Genomic DNA, 20,819 nt, shown 5'->3' with positions numbered 1-20,819 from the left:
ACTCCTATAATATTTTTCTTCTTCTTTTTTGAAAATTACAAAATAATTATATTTTTTAGGATTATACATTCCATCTAAAGTTATAGTAAGCTAAGAAATTAAGCAAAAGATTAATAATTTAAATTCACTTTTTACTTTTTTAGTGTTTAGTACCATAGAAACTAATTAAAACAATTTACATGTTCAATATCCATTCTTCTAACCTAACTTTCTCAATAATTCTTACCATTCTCAGCAAGAAAGGAAGAACTATTGTTCCGGGTTCGTTAAAAAAACGAAGCTTTAAGACGTCGTCGAACTTACAGCTCCAAAATTCGGTACAAAAACGAACCCGATTCAGTATATCAAATATCATAACTTACATTATCTGCACATGTCAGGAAGGTCAAGCTTTGACACAAAACTGTCTGCTTTTGCTATCATTCTGCAACTGATTTAGGCATGGAGGTGTTTATATATGATGGCTGCTGTACTGTTTACAAGACTGGTTAGATCAAAGACTGTTTTTCTTTTCTACTTCTAATGACACAAACAAAGGAACTAAGCTGATCTATGGTCTTTCCTAACGCCCAAAACGACAGTATGCTGACGACCACTCGTACCTCTAATACTGCTAAATTCTTAATCCAGAGGTTCTGCTTTGTTTCCGGGGCGTTAATCCCGGCCTGCATTCAGCTTCGACTTTAAGCTAATCCTTAGTCTATTGTTTTCTATCAGGTCTATAAGCTTTTTATCATTTCCTTTCGAACCATTGTCGATGCTCCCAGAATCGTCCATTGATTCATCGGTAATAACAGGTTTCTTGAGCATGGAAGTATCGGCAGCTTTCTCGGTCGGCTTTGCTGATTCAACTTGAGGTTTCTTCCTGGGTCTACCCCTATAATTCCATGAAAATTTGATAGAACTTGGAGGCCAAATAAGAGTGTGAAATGAAACAAGTAAACAAATGACAAGCAAGCAAGTAGCAACCTTTTGGCTGGAAAACCGGTCTTTTCGTTCTTGTTCGATTCCGACTTGATTTTCCCTTTCCTCTTTCGAGGTCTACGCTAAATCAAAACAAAACTCAATCACAACAATATAGAAACCGAACGACTAGTTAACTTTCAGGTCATGTTGATTCCAGATGCTAAAACGAACAAATTTCTATAGCGAATTATGATTAAATAAGAACGAAGCTTACATATCCGACGAAGCTTCGGATTTCGGGACACCCGTCTCCTCATCCTGCATCAGTATAACATTGAAACGTACGAGAAATCAAATTTAAATGGCAACAAAAAACTCATGGAAATATGCTAAAATAGTTCAAAGTGAGACACCTACTCCAATTAGCTCATATTTTTGCTTTTTGAGGTTTAATAGTTCTTCGTCACCGTCATCATACGACACCTATGAAAAATAAAAAAGATTCAGAAACTACAGAAAAATGAAACAGTCGAAGACAAGAAAGGTAAACCCGAAACCCGAAACCCGAAACCAAAGGTGTGGTTATATATGAAGTGAAGCTGTTCATAATATGAACTGGTTATAAAATGGTTGAGGGAAGGATAAGGTTATCTTGCCTTGTGCTTTCTCTTAACAGGGTCAAAACTTTGAATAATGCCTTCATAAAACCTGCAAAACAAAGAAATAAGGAGTTTTAAGTTCGTAAATGTCGGGTTTTAGCAGACGTTGTGCAAGGTATCGCCGTTGCTAATTCTCCACCCAATTAGTTTCATCCTCCTCCAATATGACATCCCGACTATTTACGCGTCTCTTATCGGCTGAATGCCGAAATATATACCCTATGACACGTTCAGGGTAGGCAAGAAACAAGCACCAGATAGCCCGAGGCCTCGAGGTTACAACTTTCCTTGGTTCTTGTGGTTAGATATATATATGGTAGATATTTCGTAAAGATCTGGTAGAGATATATATGGGAGATATTTTGCAACATGTCACGGATTCACTATTTTAGACCGTGCACCCTCGTGACTCTACTCTCACCTAGAGAAAGCACTAAAAAGCATAAAGCACAACTATGGTGTCCACAGCATTTCATTTCGAAGTTGGTATTAAAAGCTCAACGATTCGGTAACTTTAACGGAGCAAGTCATAAACAACTTCGTCGGGAAAAAATAAATAAAGGGTTACTCACTTCTGGTCCAGGGGCCACCAAACCTTTATTCTCCGACCAACCAGTTCCTCTCCAGCACTTAATATGTCTATTACCTGAAACGAACGTCGATAATACGAGTTAGCAGACATCACAAGAATAAATTTGAAAAAAATATCTTAATCTCGAATCATCGAAGTATGAGGTGCTTTCAATTTACAAGACAAAGTGAAACTACGAAATCCTTACCTCATTTTCCACAATGGCATGCTTCCTTGTAGCTTTTTCCTGGGAAGAAACCGTTTCTTCCGAGTAATCATCGCCATTTAACTTGGCAGATCTCGAATCCTTCACCTATTAAGTGGATAAGAACATGTCGAGATGCCATAAAAAGGTGCACCAGAAGAATAAAGACGACAAATAGCGAAGAAATTTTCGTGGTACCTCACAGGTTGATGATTTATGAACATTTCTATCCATATTAGTATCCGGAGATTTCACGATAACACCCTTTCGGTCTGCTGATTCATCACCATCGGTGCTCTTCGCTCTCAACTTCATAACCAAATGCACTGATCGTTTTTCCTTGTAATCGGAAGTATCTTCTGAAACAACACATCCAGGATCGAGGGTTGTTTTATCCTTCTCGGATTCAACGACTTTAGATTTCCTTGACCTTGCCGGAGCCTTTTCTTCCATCGTTTTCATGGTCTCGTTTACCACTTCATCTTCACATTGTATACATTTCTCTTCAGCGTGTGTGGAAGACTCCTTTTCTACCTCTGTTGACAAAGAAGCCGTCTCGAGTCTTGGGCTTACAGAAGCAAATTTAGGTACTTTTTTCTTCCTAGACTTACCAACTTTAGATTTCCTCGAACTCGCCTGAGCTTTTTTTTCTGTCTTTTTCATGTTCTCGTTCACCATTTCGTCCTCCGATTGTATATGTTTCTCTTCAGCATGTGCAGAGGACTCCTCGTCCACCTTCGTCAACAAAGAAGCCTTTTCACCTCGGCTTATGGAAGAAACTTTAGTTCCTTTATCCTTCCGAGCCTTACCAACTTTAGATTTCCTCGAACTCGCCTGAGCTTTTTCTTCCTTTTTCATGTTCTCATTATCCGCTTCGTTTTCAGATCGTGTACGTTTCTCTTCAGCATGTGAAGACTCTTTTTCTACCTCTGTTGGCAAAGAAACCTTTCTTACTTTTCGTCTTACAGGAGAAAAATTAGTTTCTTCGACATTAGACTTCCTGCGATTGGATAGCCTGAACTTTTCCCGTCCTTTTCCAATCCAATAATGATCGTAGCCTTCATCTGGATTCATTAAGGAGTTCGGTTTCCTGCCTCGTTTCTTTGGTACAGAGTCTAAACTGTCAGGTTTTTCAGTTTCTGTCGTTTTTGATTGCTTACTCTGTTTTCGTGATTTTCTCGAGGACGCCTTGATTATGTTGTCATTCTTGGCTGCATCTATACCATTGGATATCAATGATTCTGAAGCAGCATCGGTTTGAGGATTCTCTTCAATACTTGCATTTGGTGTATGCCTCTCCGTCACCTATTTGGCACGAGTATATATTAGTTTATGATATTGCACTCCAGAAGCCGCTAATGTCAATTTTTTTTAGGGTGTGGGATTCAGAGGAGATTCGATAACATATAGAAAAAAACACATACCGGCGTTGGCTCGTTTGAATTCATCGTCTTCTCTCCGCTCTTTCCATTTTCCTGAATCATTCATAAAATGTCATAAAAGCAGTTTCAAAAAGGATCATCTCATCAAGATCTGACATGAAGTTTAGTTAGTTTCAAAGATAATACGAAGACTAAAGAGGAATGAGGTTCGGCTCTATACATATATTTAGGTTAAGACATTGGGTTGCTTATGTGGCTCTTCTAACAAAATAACCGAGGCATTTATTCTTGGAGCTTGATGCCCATGAGCACAAGACTGTGTCGAGTAACTATATATTCTTAAGCAAACGTTGTAATGACCCAAGCCCACCGCTAGGAGATATTGTCCTCTTCGGGCTTTCCCTTTCGAGCTTCCCCACAAGGTTTTTAAAATGTGTCTACTAAGGAGAGGTTTCCACACCCTTATAAAGAATGTTTTGTTCTTCTCCCCAATCGATATGGGATCTCACAGTCCACCCCCCTTCGAGGCCAACGTCCTCGCTGGCATTCGTCCCCTTCTCCAATCGATGTGTGACCCCCCAATCCACCCCCTTCAAGGCCCAGCATCCTTGCTAGCACACCACCTCGTGTTCACCCTCATTCAGGGCTCAACCTCTTTGTTGGCACATCGCCCAATGTCTGGCTTTGATACCATTTATAACAGCCCAAACCCACCGCTAGTAGATATTGTCTTCTTTAGGCTTTCCCTTTTGGACTACCCCTCAAGGTTTTTAAAACGCATCTAATCGGGAGGGGTTTCCACATCCTTATAAAGAATGCTTCGTTTTCGTCCCCAACCGATGTGAGATCTCACACGTATTAACTTTATGAGGCAATTCATCTATATATAAACGTTCTCAACAGTACCAATTCAAACATCTTTCAGTATTAGTCGGTAGAACTCACCAAATGATTCCCAGCATCAATGTTAACCGTTCCATTTTGGCATATAGAAACAACTATAGGAGCATAGTCATCCAACGAAGCACCGAGAGACTGAATTGCACCCATAAGATAAGGCTGAAGCTTAGTAGCACAGTTGGACATAACCTTTTCTCCTAATTTCCACGAAATAGAACCTGCTTCCTATAATAACAGGCGAACCAATTAATCGAGGATAATATAAAAGAAATAAAGTTAGGAATAAGAAACACGGGAGATACCTGATTTTCCTTTCGGACACTAACTAAAATAGGCCTGAGAAGATCCGATGAGATTTCTTCACTCTCATCTAACACATTAGTCATAATTGCTTCCATGGCTGAAAAAACAGCAGGTGGATGGTTGGACCTTAGAATTTGGAGAAAATAAATCAAGATTAGACGAACAAAATAAAATTTAGAATATTAGAAACATAACATCAAGATCGGAGAAATCTCTCCAAATCGAAGTTAAAATAGCACGAAAAGAAAATTTTATGAACTACCTAATGATCTTTAGAAAACTCTGGATCATCTCGAGAATCAAACTGTCACACTCCAGATCCAGCATCACTAAGCACGAACGGACCTTTGCAACAGCGTCAAGAATGGATAAAGCCTTTGTATAACAACGACCCGACATATGTGACAACTTTCTAAAAGCTTCTAAAGTCAACTGAAAAGTAACCTGCACCAGTGGAAATCGAAGAAATAACTAAAAAATCCACCAGAACTGCTTGTCAAGAATGAGCAGCTTCAAACTTACCTTCATTTTCTCATCATCGTAAGGGGCATCTGGCGCTGTAATTCTTGTTATTTCGGTAATGCAGGATGTTACGGTAACCTTGACATCCTCGTCTGAGTGCTTCATAAGCTTATCGGAAACTAACGCTTTCATCAAGGGCAGGAGTGCATCACGCATAGATTTCGTTGGCGATTGCTCCACATTTGTTAATAGACACTCAGCTTTCTGAACAAAATTGGGACAGAAGTTACATAATCAGACTAACTACCTCGTGGGGGAACAGAACGCATATCCCAAACGAAACTCCTAGAGGAAAACTTTTGGAATGAACTCTAATTAAACGCTTCCCCTAACACCCATTTCAGGTTTAGAACATGTTTTTAGTTGGCTGGAACCCAAAAATCATAATAAACTTACCCTTCATGTAAAAAGTAGCAAAGAATTTGGTGGCAGGCAGATGAACAATGAGCAGTGTTCTATCACGAAGGCCTGATGGGGCAATTACCTTGCAAGAATTTCCCCTATTTCTCTACGAGTCCTACTGAAGTATTGACTCAATATTTTCTTGGTAAGCTAATGTAAATTGCAGAAAACCTTAAAATCTTCGAAAAGCGTTAGGGAAAGAGGCGTAATCTTTCGAACCCCCAATTCATATCGAGGCATGAAGAGATAAGAACAGGAAGTTTCTCAAGTGAAACCCATAAAAACCCATTTGAAATTCATGTAAATTATGCATAACAAGAGGCGAAATGAGCAGTGTAAAAGAGAAGAGAGTAGAATCGCATCCTTACATCGAGAGCTTTGAGTAGCGCATCAGTGGAAGAAGGGGGGTTTAGGAGCTCAGTCCCGACCTCCTTAAGCTGCTCCTCGAGCTCTTTCTCAGACGAGCTCATATCCAAAATTTCAATTCAGTCGTCGAAATGAGTCATAGAAACCACAGCTACGTCTTCTTCAAAGGTGTTTGGAGCATGCAAATAGGGAGTTGAAGAATAATGGGTAGTTTCGGATTTGTCGCTTGGAATCAATTTTGGTTCATTCTTTGGGCTTCAAATCCGATAAAGTTCAATTCTTTTCCCTCGTTTCTTGTTCGTTCTCTTTTTCCCTTGGCGCCTTTTGGCTTCGTTTTTGGCGCTGATTACTTAGCACTGGTTCAATGCGAGTGTGACCACATTCAACTTATGAACTGAGTTATTTAAGAATTTAATTTTTTTTTATAATTATTTCAACAGTCATAATGTTCATTTATTGTCTTCTTGAGAATCAAATACTGATATTGCTTTTGAATTTGAAGCATGTTCTTTACCAAAATTGCTCTGAATCCAAATTCATGTGTTCCCATTTAACCAAAATGGGTTTGTTTGTTGTATTGTCCTTGAAAACTTCATGCCTATAATATGCATTGGCTTCATTAATATAATTAATATGATATGACATCATTTGTTTGTCATTTTGTCTCCTGAAAATATTGCTTACTACAAATTGGCATGATTGTTTATCTTAAACTTAACTTATTGTGTTTTTGTAAGTTAATCTTTGTTCTATTCAGAACATAATTACCAACCAATTTTTTACCTGGAAAAAACAGTACAGCAAAATTATGGATAATAATTACAGTCACATTATTCACATATGCATTTATTTTCTGACAATCACCTTTAAGATCGACCTGACATAAGTTTCGAGATCATGGAGAGTTTCGTATGAAATATACAAACCCCAAGTTCATCTTTTGACTATCAACAACATTTCATGCTGTAGATTAATCTTGGAAGAATGACTTTAAACAGCAAATAACAGATCATTTTCTTTCAGCAAGCTTCAAACGAGGATGATTGTCATTTTATAACTCTAATTTAAGTATCAATTCAGCATAAAAAGATGATGAATATCAATTCCAGATTTTCCTTGGCAAGGAGCCTCTTGATGAACAAATTGTTCTGTTTGCCGGAATGATTATGAGCTCCACATCAATGGACTCGGAGGATAAAAACCAGTCTTTCCAATTGATAAACAAAGAAGAAGACATTATAGGGTGTTAAGAAACAAAACAGTGCGCCAAATCTAAACATAACTACCGATCAAAAACTTTCTAAGTGAGACCAACAACTGTTGTCTCGGCAGACCATTTTGATAATCAATTTGAACTCACATGCTTCTGAACAATGTGAAGTGCCTCGTGATCCTCACCAAAGTCCTGGGAATAACACATTCAAATTCCAAGTAAACAATAGTGTTTTATAAGGTAACGAACAGAATATTCGCTCGAGAAGTGAATGAGCAAACAGATGTACCTTAACTACCACACAAGAGCAACCGACAACTTTCCTTGCCTTTCCTTCAGAATCAATCTTGCATAGCTTCATAAGACAAAATATGAAAAAGAAAATTACTTGTGCTGAACTCATATGGGAAACTACTGCTACTAATTTTAGGAAGACTCAAACAGTAGAATGCAAAACCAAAGTTATCAAGGTGGTGTTAGCAGGTCACTTTAGGTAGGAATCAAAGAAATCTCTCTTACTTTAGCATAAAGATTTATGGGTAAATCCTAATATAATCTAGAACATGTAAACGTGAAGCTAAATATTGATAGGTAATAGGTTCAATCTTGCAATCTTGGTGGATTGAGTATAGCATAGTACATAATGGTGTCAGTGATAAAGAAAACACGAGAAGGTAAACTATTTTATCTAGATGGAAAGTTAAGAAATATGTCTAAACAAGATTAAACAACACTTACACCAGCCCACTCGCCAAGGGTCTTTGCGCTAGGAACTGTCATCAAGTTGACGTTGTGCTCGGCACAAAGTGCTTTGACTAGTTTGATATAATCTGGCTGATTGCAGTCTTCTCCCAAGACACAGAGCTGAGCAGCATGCTTCTCAATAGCTTTAGCACTCTCGTGTAGGCCACGAACAAGCCCACCATGAGCCAATGACTTTCTAAGAACAAGCTGCAAAGCAGTCTCAATGTCCATCGGCTCACCTAGAGCTGGGGCGGGAGCCTCAACCACAACTGCACCTTCATCACTGTAAATAAAAACAAGTTAAAAGGGTTTCAATATTCCTCTATGGCATACTGCTAAAACAGCTTAAGGCTATTATAAACCCGTTGCAGCAAATATTCGTTAACAAATGAAGAAGCTTCAATAATAGTTCACTACTAGACAAGTGACATATGAGGAACCATTAACCTTAACGAACTAATACTACTGAGCAACGTATAAATCACATACAGAAGTTCAAAGTTACATAATTCGTACGACCCAAGACCAAGACGTATTAATAAGCATCTCAAGTCATCAAGATTTACAGTTTAATCGCCTTCACCAATCGAGACTCCATGAATAAACGTCTTTCTAAATCATACCCTAGTATAGCAAGCGCTCAACTAGTTGATTGCAAGTAGCAGATTTCACTTCTTATGAAAGAAAGCATTGTCTATATCCAAGACATTGAAAACGAAGCGACTAGATATAACACAAAAATAAATGGCAATTGATAGGGAAAATAGCAATTGTTACAAACAAGTTTCTACTCACGCTGACATTTTTCTTCTCAATTAGAAGTTAGTTCTCCTTCCTGTAGCAAAGAAACTGTAAAACAAAATAAACAGACAAACCAATTAAAATGAAACCAAGAACCAACAATCTGAAAAGAAATCAAATACTTGTAGGGTAATCCACTAATCTATTCGCTCTAATGGGGGAGGGGGCCTTTCGGTTCTGATAGTCAAATATGGGCCGATCTGAGTAATTGTGGACAAAAGGGAAGAGATAACAATGGCCATGGGTGAGAAGAACAACAATTGCTCGCCGGAGAGAGAGAGAGAGGATTACCAGAGATTGAGAGATGACGACGGCGGCGGCGGCACAATGACTGAGAAGAGGAGGGAATTTGAAGAGAAAATTAGGGGTTTATGAAAGTCCTCTGGTGTCATATAAATGGGCTCGTTTATTGGGCTTCGTAGATATAGAAAGAAGATGGGCCGTCAGTATTGGGTTCAATATTTTGATTTGTTTCTTCTTTGAGCTCTTTACAACCTAAAAATTCGGCCCATAAATCCTAAATTCTAAATCTAATATTCTTTTAATAAAAATATAGGGAAAAAAAATCCTAAATTAAAATTTAATTGATTACAAATAAAAATATAGAAAAAAAGCATTTACCCTAAATATATATATCTATATATATATATAAATAGTACTAATTAAATAAATTGTAAATCCTAAATAAATAATTAAAAAGTTCGAGATTTAGTTTAACAAATAGATAAAAAGAAGAATAATAAATTTAGGGTTGAGGATCTATCAAACGGTTCATTTTCTGTCGAGCTCTAAACATCGGTCGGTCTAAACCTAATTCAATAGTTAAGTCCGTAATAGTTTCATAATAAGTTGCATTCTGCACGTTGTGATATTTTAAAGCTCAATAAAAGTAATTTATTCTAAAATTTTCATACCATTTTATGCATTTTCGTTTCCGTAATAATTTCAAAATAAGTAAGTTTGTCATCTAAAAAGGAAGTATATACTCCCCCAAAGTTCTATAACCCATGAATCTTTCTGCAAAACCTGAGCCAGAAACCACTGGAATTAACTCATTAGCAGATGAACTTCCATTGCTGCAACAAGTTTCAATGGATAGCCACCAAAATGCTGACAGGCGAGACAGAAAAGTCGCTAAAACACCTTACAAGTTGGGTATAAATCGAGCGTGTGCTCTTGCTCTGCCGGGCTTCAGTAAATCACAAGCTTTCTACGTATGCACCGATTATTGGTTCCTTTTGTTAGATGAACACGACTCTCCACAATGATATGATATTGTCTACCTTGAGCATAAGCTCTCATAGCTTTTGATTTGAGATTTTCCAAAATGCCTCGTAATAATGGAGATAGTATTATTTGGTTATAACACCTTTCGTCCATTTGAGCTTAGATGTCTGGGACATGCAGCCTCTTTTACAAGCAAGTGGCAGCTGGCCAATGGGCATCGCTGGAGAATTATCTGTCGGGGGCCTCACCAGTACTGCCATCAGGCAGGGGAGCAGCAAGGTTTGATGGCGACATGGCGCTGTCACCAAATAGAGACTCGTGGTTCGATCCAAAACATTATTAATATGAACTGCATCAGCTAGACTGTTTAGGTTTGTCTCTGAGGCTGTAACTGTAAGAAGATAAAACAAAAGTTTACCTTCTCCGGTTGTTTACTTTTTTTTTTCTTTTTTTTTAAGCCCACTCCGAGCCAATATTAAACTTTTTTTTGTTTGTTTTTTTTTTTTTTTTTTTTTGTTTTTGGAGGACTTTCCTTCACAATTTTAAAGCAATATTGAATTTTCCCTTCTGAACTTCATTCAAAGTTTTAAAACGCGTCTACAGGAAGAGATTTCCACTCTTAAGAGGGAGGTTTCCAGACTCTTATAAGGAATGTTTCGTTCTCCTCTCCAATCAATGTAGGATCTCACGATCCACTCCCATCGGGGTCTAATGTCCTCGTTACCACACTGTTCGATGTCTAGCTTAGATGCCATTTGTAACAACCCAAGTCCACCAAAGATATTGTCTCTTTAGACTTTCCCTTCTAGTAAAAAAAAAAAGTGCAAACTCTTGATAATATTAATGGTCAATAATTCAAATCTTGTTTCATGTTCGACACAGACGATAAAACTAATACGCATGAAAAAAAAACTGTGAAACAATGAAAAGGGAAGACCCAACAGATCATCTCTACTGAAATCAAGTAGGTTTAATGTGGCATAAGATTGTCGACAAGCCATTTTCTTGATTTCATACCTTTTATACTTTACAGTCGATTAACCCACTAGGAAAGTTCAGACCTAGAAGATACAAGTCACATAATAATGTATTCTCGGAGAGTAGACAGGAACAGAAGCTGGAATCTTGTTATGAAGACAATCATCCTCTTTAATTTTGTATAAAATACTTCATATATTGGATAGTCTAATACAAAAGGGTCAATATTACATACCAGAAATAGATATCGGTAGCGCCAACAGCAAACAACTATTTCTCATCTGAAAATACTGCAGAATCAATTTCAATTAACTTCAATGAATGCTTTTACGGTTTCCATCCACCTAATGAATTCGGTTTTATCCTTGTTCTTCATATATTTATGCAAGAAAACAGCTAGCTGATCGTCCACCCCCCTTGCTTCCAGATAGTCATAGAGTGAGTTTTGCAAGTCATCATCCAATTCCCTGTGCACGAAATTAATTCTCAGGAAGCTGGAAGAAACATCAATTTAATAATTGAGGCAAGGTTTAAATAAGAACAATAAGCTGAAGATTGTCACCGACATCATATGCACATAATTATTTGCTAGTACTGTTCATCATACTTAGAATCAGAGTACAAAAAATATTTAAGGGCGTTGTAAATCATACTTGAATTCTGGTCCAGCATAGGGTTGAGCTGGCATCTTTTCACCTCGGCGTGTCAAAAGCCTGTCAATCTCTAGATCATTTGGCCAAGCTGAACACATAATCTCCAAAACTTCACTGCTATCTCTTTTGGTTATATTCACAATAATGGTAATGTGAAGAAGCACATCTTCCCCAGGAGGCGTCCTAGCGTGATCAAACATGGTCACTTCAATCTTTATATTCTCATTCTCCCCATACTCTCTTTCCAATCTGATCCACTGCTCGCCTGGCCTTTCATCAATTGTAAAGGCGCCAAATTTTGTAACAGGCTGAAAATGAGAAGAGATCTCAAAATCGAAACTGGAAAACAATCAAAACCAATTAAAGCTATTTAATGTAAACCAACAGCTTGAGTATTCTGTTTAATGTTTCAGTGGTGATTCAACGTAGTATCAGGACTTATAATGTTATTTTCTCTCCAATTAACACTAATATCTGCTTATGGGGCCTTGTACCAATTTCTAGCTGACAATTGAAGAGTATTTGAATATAATATGCGATTAAATTTACCATAACCAATCCGCTAAGGTTTAATGGTGATTTAGCCTTTGCGAATGAAGCATCGAAACAAGAATATCTGAATGCAAATTCCAATTCCAAATACCCACAATTTACTTGCATTGTTAGTGGCTGAAAAATGAGATTGATCCCACATCACCTAACCAATTAAAAGTACAACACTCCTACGGAGATGTTAGTAGTTCAAGGAAAGCATGGAGGACGAAATTATTCAATCGAAATTTTTTACTACAGAAGAGCTGAACCTCGGAAGAACAGCCCACTAAACAACGGCGATGCTCAATTTTCTGAACGTTCGTGAAATTTTCGCGTCCAGTTAATTTGGGGACACTCATAAAGCTTCTGTTACTTCGAAGGCAGAACCCATCCATACATGCAAGTATTAACATCAAGAACTCTTCCAAACTAACTACAGAGCTACAATACAAAAATTGAGGAACTACGATAATCCACTAGGCACTAAATTAACTTCGTCTAGAACTTCTCATATTTCATATTTCAACTCGCGGCAGAGAGAATAATAGAGAAGCCAACCTGATCGGGAGGATGCCGTTCGAGTTCATATCGGATTTCGTTACGGAGAAGTCTGAGAATGCTGCCTTCGAACGCAGATCTACGCATCTCGGATATGTAATGGCGCAGTGTCTTGAAGAGAACGCAGGGGTTTTCAGGAGGAAATGGAATGGGATTTAGTCGGTGCGCCTGCGACATGAGAGCCTTGTGAGAAGAAGAAGAAGAGGAAAACTGAAGGCATTTTCTCAATGGTCGAATCACTCGCGCCATTGATGTGATGAATTTGAATCGAGGGGAAGACGAAGAGGAGATTGATCTTCGTTGGGGTTTAGGGTTTAAGCACACCCACAGTCCTCCGCTACTAAATTAAGAAATAACAATAGATAAATAAATAAAATATAAAATTACAAATTTATCCGACAATTGTGTCTGTTTGATATCACAATTCCACACCAATATTATTGGCGTGGCCTCCAACAAAGTACGTCCTCCCTTAATCGACACTTGACTCATTGTCCTTTGTTCGACATTTAAGAATTTACCAATCTATTGGCACGACTAAGTTTATGGCATAATCCTCCCCCTTAATCAAGGCTCGACTCATTTTTTTTTTAGTCCTTTATTCGACCTCCCCTTAATCGAGGCTCGACTCCTTTTCTTTTGGAGTTCTTTGTTCGACATTTAAGAATTTACCAATCTATTGGCACGACTAAGTTTAGGGCATGGCCTTAATCGCTCCTTAATCGAGCTCGACTTCTTTTATTTTGGAGTCCTTTGTTCGACATTTAAGGATTTACTGATCTATTGGTACGACTAAGTTTAGGACATGACTCTGATATCATGTTAGATGAACACGACTCTCTACAATGGTATGATATTGTCCACTTTGAGCAATAGACTTTGCTTTGGGCTTCCCCAAAAGACCTCACACTAGTGAGGCAGTATTATTTGGGTGGTAGTATTATTTGATTATAAACTCATGATCGTTCCATAAATTAGTCTGGTACCATCAGAATAATCTTCACAAAAATGAATAAATAAAATGAAGAAAAAAAAAAGTGAATATAAAAATAATTTTCCACCTCATCGACTAGACAGCCCAACAATTTTTTTTTTTAATAACGAAAATCCAACTAAGTCACTCGTATTACAAATTATTGGTCTTATCCAAATATTTTTAACATATTAAATTATTTAGATATTAAATATTAGAAAAAAAAGTGTACATGTCACGCCGCTTTTATTATTCACATTGACATTATTATATGAAAATTTAAATGCAAATAACAAAATAAATAAAAATGTATCTTTTAAAATTTAAAATTATTATAGACCATTAAAAGAAAAGTAAATTTGTTTTTAAGTTAAAAGGATTAAATAAATATTGAATTTTTTCACGACAATAACTTATAAAATTAAGCTGTTACACATTAAATTGTTAAAATTCTGTAATTATTAGTGTTTATTACTAATTAAAATTCTCGAGCTAAAATAAATTATTATTTAAACGAAGTAAAACTGAAAAGCCTTCAGTGGCATCACTGTAATTTAAGCTCCAAACTAAGGTCGATGATATACCCTTACAAAACTAGAATCAACCACGGTCCAGATCATATCTAAGGTACTCAACAATGAGTCGCCGCCGGTGACGCCCGTTAGAATTGAAACTAAGAAATTAGAGTTACCATTCTTCTCCACAGATTTTGAATTTCAAAATTTCCTCCATCTCTTCAGGATATACTCTGTGTTTTTCCTTCTCCATTTTTTGCGAGTTTTTTTGTTCTTTGCGATGAATTGAAGTCTGAAGAATGTTGTTGCTTAAGAAACCAGTCCGGAAACAAACCGGAGGATCCGTGCCGGTGTACCTCAATGTGTACGATCTGACCGCGATTAATGGCTACGCTTACTGGTTTGGCCTTGGTGTTTTCCATTCAGGAGTTCAAGGTCAGTAATGGCTGTAATGGCTTACGTTTGATCTTCGTTTTCGAAGGCGTTTCGTGAGTTTTTGTCTTTCTGTTTTCTCTTAGCTGAAGCTCTTATGATGCTTTGCCGTTTCTTGTGATCTTGCTAATTCGTTGATGCGATGCGATGCGATACTCCTTTTTCCATGTTTTGTGCTCTGAGGGAGAATGAATCGGAGAGTGTGAAAGATTAGATAATTTTATTGAAATGTGTGCTGTGTGACCCGAGAGATGCATCAGTGTAGAAAAATTGTTCTGATTATTCCAACATTTCTTCTTCTTTTTCTTTTTACATCGGCTCATTTATGGTATTTCTGTTCTCGATTTTGCATTTTCTGTCAATTAGGCTGCTAACTACATCGAACTTCGAACATTTTCCCATTCGACAGACGAGTAAATTTTCCGACAAGTGGAAACCTCGTTTCTGATTTCTCTTTTATTTCCAGCTTTCCGTTTGAACCAGGTCGTTTTCGTTATTGTATACGATTTCGGTGCCGGTGAAGTTCATACGCTCAAGATCTTTCAGCTATATTTGCTGAACTCGATTTGATGTTTTTGAATTGCAGTTCACGGTGTGGAATACGCATTTGGAGCTCACGAGTACTCAACAACAGGAATTTTTGAAGGAGTGCCGAAGCAATGCCATGGATTTAGATTTAGGAAGTCAGTTTTGATAGGCAAAACAGATATGAAACCATCAGAGGTGAGAGCATTAATGGAGGAACTTGCTCAAATCTACAAAGGAAATGCTTATAATCTAATCACCAAAAACTGCAACCATTTTTGCAACGACGCTTGTGTTAAACTCACAGAAAATTCCATCCCAAATTGGGTTAATCGCCTTGCTAGAATTGGTAAGAAAACACCTGTTTCTTTTTATCCATCTGTGGCTTGCTAGAACTAGAATTTGATTGGAAGTTCATTTAAAGGGCTAGAACACAACCAGATTAGCATTTGGATTCTTTTTTTTGTTTTGCTTGTGAATCTGGAGTTCTGATCTTGTTGGTTCTGGTTAAATTTCTTGTGAGCTTGCTTGATTCTGTGCTACACCATTTTGGATCAATGTGTGCTGTTTTTTCTCTTCTTTTTCAGGCTTTCTTTGCAATTGTGTTCTACCAGTGACCTTCAATTCCACCAGAATCAGACACCACCACAGAATTGAAGACAAAGTTGTAACCATGGAAACAAAGAAGGATTTAACAAGTCAATCCACCAAAACTCCCAATTCTAATCCCTCTTCTTCTGCAACTTCTTCTCCTTCCTCGACGTTTCGTCGAGGAAGAAGCCGAACAAGACAAGCTCCTCCTCCATCTTCTCCATTGTTTTCTCATTCTTCATCTTCCTGATATATGGACATCACAGCTCCTAGCTATAAAACAGTCACCGTTCTTATCTTTTCCTTTGTCTTCTCCGTTGTGATCTTGGAATATCACTCTCAATCAGAAGCATTCACTTGCATGCTTTGGATTCCCTTGAAATGTTCTTTTTTCCCCTCTTGTTCTTTTTCCCCCTCTTTCTCTTTCTTTTTGCATCCATCATTTTGAATACTCCAAAGGAACAATTCCAAGTTGTAAAAGTTGATATTATTGTGAACTTCAAATCCCAATTCATATTCTCATAATCTGAACAAAGTGTAGATTTTTTGTTACTTGAAGTATAAGTAATCACAATCTTCATGTCAAAGTGATTAGAAAATCATGAGCACACTAACCTAAGATGATTGAGAGTTGGAATTTTCTTTTTCTTTTATTTATTGTTTTTTAATGATTTTTATAATTATATCAATCTATATATATATATTATAGTGATAATTATTACTTACCTTCTGAACAAAATAATTGAGACCTTTTGCTTTTGAGAAAACCCAGTGTTTGTTAAGACGTCACTTTTCTTAAAATAATTTGAATGCCAGAAAAAAAATATAGAAAAAGAGTTTGGATTAAATTTTGGGTCTGATCCCTAAAAAAATTTATCTGCTTTTTATTATTAAAAAAATAAATTGATCCATAAATCATTAAAAGTTTTATTATGGATCTTAAATTTTTATTTATACTTATTTATTTATTTCTTTTCATTTAAAATCTTAATTTCAATCCTCCAACTCCTCTTAAATAATTCATATTAAAAAATGAACATCCTATTATAATAAACTAAAGATTCCCACGTGAATTCAATTAATAAAAATAATAAATTAAAGTATTTTTATTTACAAGGACAAAAATAGTAAAATTCCAAATTTACAAGAATTACTACCATTTCACCCCTAACCAAAACTCATCCGCTGATTCTTCAAAAGCAGTCGGTTCGGACCTCCACTTAGTTTCACTCAAGCTTCATCCTGATCATGAAATATCACCTAGGTTCGGGTCCATAAGCAGTGACAATTGCCCCCATCAAGACTCGCTTTCGCTACGCTCCGGTGGATTCCCTTAACCAAGCTACTGTCTATGAGTCGCCGGCTCATTCTTCAACCGGCACGAGTTTAGAGTCCTAATCTCCTCCCACTACTTCAAAGCTAAATATTTGCTGTGGTCCATAATATTTAAATATTTTGCTCATAAAAATATCAAATTATTTTTACTTATAAAATAAATGTATTTATGATTTTTTAAAAATATATTTGAATTCGTAGACAAATTAATAATAAACTTATATATAAAAGTAATATTTATAAGCTTAATAAACCATTTTTTTCTTTTTTATTGTATTGAAAAATCTAAATGTTAACAAAATTTGGTATATTATTAAATTATTAATATAGGTTAACATACAAAATGAATTTAATTTTGTTAACGACTATAATTAGATTTTGCAAATGATTAGTTTAAGGTGTTTTTCGTAATTTTCTTTAAAAAACGTGGATCCAATATTGGGCCCATGTGGTTCATATGGGCCGCTTCTAAGCCCACAATCGATGGCCTTGTTTCGCAGACACTTGATCATAGCGGCTAAATTTTTTGTTTCGTTCTCTGCGGAATTCTGCCGATGATCACCCCGCCACATTTCTCTTCACTCCCTTTCGCGATTGGCACTGATGCCTTCTCCTTCTTTATCTGCTACTCATTCTGTCTCGATTGTTCTTTAATCCATACAAAATGGAAGGAGTTGGTAAATTCATTTTTCTGAATCTTGCTATCGTTGTTTCTGCTCATGGTTTTTTGAGAAGTTCATGTTCAAATGTTTTTGAGACGTAACCGTTGTTTCTGCTCATTCTGTCTCGACTGTACGAAAGCTTGATTTCAATTGGAATGGGCCGTAGCTTTCGGCTTGTTTGGCATGGATGATGATCGTTAACTTCTGTATACTATATCTGCTAATTTAGAGTGTGAGTTCTTTTCTGATGATATTATGTGAATGCCTTCGATGCTATTCCCTTATCAATGAGAATGAAATTACCATGAGTATACATTTAAGAACATTTTGATTGAACATATCTCAATTAGTTAATAAGTATATCAATTATCAAGGACAATGAACTGATGAAACATCTTTACAGTAACATAATATCTATCACTTTGAGTATAAATTTTCATGATTTTGTTTTTAGAATCACCCAAAAAAACCTGGTACCGATGGAGATATTGTCTATCATTTATATATCTATGATATTCTCCATATCTAGCTAACGTGGGATTTTGGTTACACTCTCAGCAATTCTTATTGTTCACTTTGAGTATGAGCTTTCATTTGTTTCCGTGTCCTATGGTATGGTTAGGGAAGAGATCACATATTAGTGATCTGCTATAAATTTGAAGTTACAGTTATGATATTATGAATCATTTAAGCAATATGTAAATGGATACTGATCTTTATCAACTTCCCCGCACTATCCCCCACATCCACCCATGCTTGTTGATCTAATTATTATTCTTATCAATTGCAAATAAGATAAGAGCTTCCTTTAGAATAGCAGACTAGATGTGTGGCTACCTTTCCAGCTCATTGAGTTTTTTTGTTATTGATGCATTATTATTGTGCCTAACCTTGACATAATTTCCTGTTCTATTCTCTGTTTGCTTTTCAACATTCTTCTCCTTTGATTATTCAAAATTTTCATTCTGTTTGCTTCAAGTAATTGGATGGAAGAACTAATTGCTATGCCAGACTGATGTACAGTGTCCTAAGTAGCTATCCAACAACTCGTTGAGGAGACAAGATCAGAAAATGTGCTACCAGGAATCGTAGACTTGCATTATGTACTACTGAACTTGAGCTTCCTTTCTTTTTTCTTTTAGGTGTGGTTCAGTTGAAGGAAAGGCTGAGGTCCGTTCTTTGGATGATTCTAAATAAAGTAAAGTTACTTTTAACTGTCATAATGAAGACCCGAGTTTACCGAGTTTATTGTGAGATCCCATATCAGTTGGAGAGGAGAATGAAACACTCTTTATAAGGATGTGGAAATCTTTTCCTGGCAGACACGTTTTAAAAGCCTTAAGGGAAAACCCGAAAGGGGAAGCCCAAAAGAGGACAATATCTAGTAGCAGTGGGCTTGGGCTGTTACAAGTGGTATCAGATTCAGACAATGGGCGACGTGCAGCGAGGATACTGAGTCCGAGTAGATTGTGAGATCCCACATCGGTTGGGGAGAAGGATGAACACCTTTATAAGGATGTGGAAACCTCTCCCTAGCAGACGCATTTTAAAAGTCCAAAAGGGAAAGCCCAAAGAAGACAATATTTGTTAGCGGTGGGCTTGAGCCGCTACATTTGTCCTTCCGACTCTTTTTACCTTTTCCCATCAAGATAAAGGACGGTGGGGCTACGGGTTATGTTTGGATTTTGCTGTATAATATAATATCAAATTGGCCAGGACCTCAGAAATCATTAAGATGGCATTATTAACAAGCACATGACTTTTATCTTCCTACATTTCAGAAAAGTGGTATGAAATGTTATTTTATTGTCCTTTCTTTGATGCATCTTACCACTTGAAACTGCTTGATCTGATGGTGCCTATACTTTTTAGGACAAAGACTGCAAATATTGCTTTCAAATCTGAACACTAAATTTTTTCTTGGCCATTCTGCAGATCTGATGTTTTTCTTTGTTCCATTATGAAAGGGTCCAGTGTCGGAATCTGCTGTGAAGTGCATACACACTGATGCCAAGCACTGAATCATCACTACCAAGTAAGAAAAAGAATCAAGTTGGTCTCTTGCTTTTAAGTTCTATTGGAACTATATACTAGGCATGCATAAAGGGGGGGCTTTTACCTGGTGAGTCGTAAAAGTTCATACTTTTACTTAAAACCTCCAAATCATTGAGCAATCCAAACTTCTTTTACATTATCTACTTGTTCCCATATTTTTCTGCTTTTTGCATCTGAATCATCCCGTTTGCACTTCCTTTCCAAGTTCCTAACTTGTGGATTTCCCATTTCATTTTTTCCCTCTTATCTAAATCACCAACAAAGTGTAGTTTTTTAATATGTTCTTAACAATATCCATTCAGGATGATTGTTCTCTTATTAAATGAAATTGCCGTTTATTTATCTATCTATTCCTCAAATTGATCCATGTGTTCCAGAGATGTGCAACATAATCTCTATCTACACATGTATGTATGTGAATCTCTATCAATATATAATCTTGATTCTGTGAACAGATTATGGCCCATTTGAAAATTAAAGTTATTAATTGAGTTCATTGCTGGTATGACATTTGAGTTTAGATCTCAAAAGTTACTCAAAAGTTAAAATAGTTGGATTCTCGCTTATTTACACATTATAGTAATTTAGTATTTACGTTTAGCTCGGTTAGGTTCCATTTGTATACTTGGTGGAATTTGGCATATCTTAACTAAACCGTTTGCATGGGCTTGCCGCGCACTTGTATGGTATGGAGAAGCGTACTTGTCTTATAGTTTAGGTGCTTTATCTGTTTTTGGTTTTATTCCTTATTATTTTGTCTAGTTCAATAATACTGCTTATCCGAGTGAGTTTTACGGACCGACTGGA

General features: G+C 36.7%; 4 protein-coding genes and 1 long non-coding RNA gene across 9 annotated transcripts; 2 read left to right on the top strand and 3 right to left on the bottom strand.

Annotated features, from left to right (window-relative positions):
- Nucleotides 1–313: 313 nt before the first annotated feature.
- LOC111778683 (sister chromatid cohesion protein PDS5 homolog D) lies at nucleotides 314–6,439 on the bottom strand. 4 transcript variants are annotated; one of them, XM_087119280.1, is made up of 15 exons: nucleotides 6,219–6,436; nucleotides 5,449–5,652; nucleotides 5,189–5,370; nucleotides 4,926–5,052; nucleotides 4,669–4,848; nucleotides 3,766–3,816; nucleotides 2,953–3,646; nucleotides 2,540–2,877; nucleotides 2,345–2,449; nucleotides 2,138–2,211; nucleotides 1,563–1,614; nucleotides 1,324–1,389; nucleotides 1,181–1,224; nucleotides 970–1,041; nucleotides 314–877 (listed from the first exon to the last, which is right to left on the bottom strand). In XM_087119280.1, exons 1-15 carry the CDS (start codon nucleotides 6,318–6,320, stop codon nucleotides 655–657), a joined length of 2,514 nt encoding a protein of 837 aa, XP_086975406.1. In that variant the 5' UTR covers nucleotides 6,321–6,436; the 3' UTR covers nucleotides 314–654. The 4 variants fall into 4 exon arrangements, with proteins under 4 accessions (XP_086975406.1, XP_086975405.1, XP_086975404.1 ...); XM_087119279.1 differs by having other exon boundaries at nucleotides 970–1,046; nucleotides 2,540–3,646; nucleotides 6,219–6,439; XM_087119278.1 differs by having other exon boundaries at nucleotides 2,540–3,646; nucleotides 6,219–6,434.
- Nucleotides 6,440–7,409: 970 nt separating this feature from the next.
- Nucleotides 7,410–9,403, bottom strand: LOC111778681 (small ribosomal subunit protein eS12). Of its 2 annotated transcripts, XM_023658646.2 has the most exons (5): nucleotides 9,266–9,373; nucleotides 8,969–9,022; nucleotides 8,168–8,456; nucleotides 7,719–7,784; nucleotides 7,410–7,621 (listed from the first exon to the last, which is right to left on the bottom strand). In XM_023658646.2, exons 2-5 carry the CDS (start codon nucleotides 8,974–8,976, stop codon nucleotides 7,562–7,564), a joined length of 423 nt encoding a protein of 140 aa, XP_023514414.1. In that variant the 5' UTR covers nucleotides 8,977–9,022; nucleotides 9,266–9,373; the 3' UTR covers nucleotides 7,410–7,561. The 2 variants fall into 2 exon arrangements, with proteins under 2 accessions (XP_023514414.1, XP_086975033.1); XM_087118907.1 differs by lacking the exon at nucleotides 8,969–9,022 and having other exon boundaries at nucleotides 9,266–9,403.
- A 1,926-nt stretch (nucleotides 9,404–11,329) lies between these two features.
- Nucleotides 11,330–13,272, bottom strand: LOC111779404 (uncharacterized protein At2g39795, mitochondrial). The gene is made up of 3 exons (XM_023659575.2): nucleotides 12,925–13,272; nucleotides 11,833–12,140; nucleotides 11,330–11,646 (listed from the first exon to the last, which is right to left on the bottom strand). Exons 1-3 carry the CDS (start codon nucleotides 13,171–13,173, stop codon nucleotides 11,484–11,486), a joined length of 720 nt encoding a protein of 239 aa, XP_023515343.2. The 5' UTR covers nucleotides 13,174–13,272; the 3' UTR covers nucleotides 11,330–11,483.
- Nucleotides 13,273–14,496: 1,224 nt separating this feature from the next.
- LOC111779405 (deSI-like protein At4g17486) lies at nucleotides 14,497–16,512 on the top strand. Its single transcript, XM_023659576.2, has 3 exons — nucleotides 14,497–14,847; nucleotides 15,431–15,718; nucleotides 15,957–16,512. The coding sequence occupies exons 1-3, from the start codon at nucleotides 14,712–14,714 to the stop codon at nucleotides 16,208–16,210; spliced, it is 678 nt and encodes a 225-aa protein (XP_023515344.2). The 5' UTR covers nucleotides 14,497–14,711; the 3' UTR covers nucleotides 16,211–16,512.
- A 1,301-nt stretch (nucleotides 16,513–17,813) lies between these two features.
- On the top strand, nucleotides 17,814–20,466 carry LOC111778173 (uncharacterized). Its single transcript, XR_015413222.1, has 2 exons — nucleotides 17,814–18,189; nucleotides 19,100–20,466. It is a non-coding gene; the product is annotated as an uncharacterized LOC111778173 (long non-coding RNA).
- Nucleotides 20,467–20,819: the final 353 nt, after the last annotated feature.

The sequence above is a fragment of the Cucurbita pepo genome, chromosome 17 (genome assembly GCF_057944985.1).
Source record: "Cucurbita pepo subsp. pepo isolate OVF chromosome 17, ASM5794498v1, whole genome shotgun sequence".
Lineage (NCBI taxonomy): Eukaryota > Viridiplantae > Streptophyta > Magnoliopsida > Cucurbitales > Cucurbitaceae > Cucurbita > Cucurbita pepo.
Note: the sequence above shows the minus strand (reverse complement) of the source record. Positions and strands in the feature narration are given on the sequence as shown.

Bases quoted from the DNA above. Each gene is read 5' to 3' on its own strand.
- LOC111778683 (XM_087119278.1), bottom strand. From the start codon at position 6,320: ATGAGCTCGTCTGAGAAAGAGCTCGAGGAGCAGCTTAAGGAGGTCGGG. The intron at 4,849-4,925 runs GTATCTCCCGTG...CTGTTATTATAG, and splicing joins GTGTCCGAAAGGAAAATCAG to GAAGCAGGTTCTATTTCGTG. The intron at 2,450-2,539 runs GTACCACGAAAA...TCCACTTAATAG, and splicing joins ATAAATCATCAACCTGTGAG to GTGAAGGATTCGAGATCTGC.
- LOC111778681 (XM_087118907.1), bottom strand. From the start codon at position 9,366: ATGACACCAGAGGACTTTCATAAACCCCTAATTTTCTCTTCAAATTCC. The intron at 7,785-8,167 runs GTAAGTGTTGTT...TGTCTTATGAAG, and splicing joins CCCTTGGCGAGTGGGCTGGT to CTATGCAAGATTGATTCTGA. The intron at 7,622-7,718 runs GTACATCTGTTT...TGTTATTCCCAG, and splicing joins GCTCTTGTGTGGTAGTTAAG to GACTTTGGTGAGGATCACGA.
- LOC111779404 (XM_023659575.2), bottom strand. From the start codon at position 13,173: ATGGCGCGAGTGATTCGACCATTGAGAAAATGCCTTCAGTTTTCCTCT. The intron at 12,141-12,924 runs GTTGGCTTCTCT...TCTCATTTTCAG, and splicing joins AACGGCATCCTCCCGATCAG to CCTGTTACAAAATTTGGCGC. The intron at 11,647-11,832 runs GTATGATTTACA...TTTCGTGCACAG, and splicing joins TATGCTGGACCAGAATTCAA to GGAATTGGATGATGACTTGC.
- LOC111779405 (XM_023659576.2), top strand. From the start codon at position 14,712: ATGTTGTTGCTTAAGAAACCAGTCCGGAAACAAACCGGAGGATCCGTG. The intron at 14,848-15,430 runs GTCAGTAATGGC...TTTGAATTGCAG, and splicing joins TTTCCATTCAGGAGTTCAAG to TTCACGGTGTGGAATACGCA. The intron at 15,719-15,956 runs GTAAGAAAACAC...CTTCTTTTTCAG, and splicing joins TAATCGCCTTGCTAGAATTG to GCTTTCTTTGCAATTGTGTT.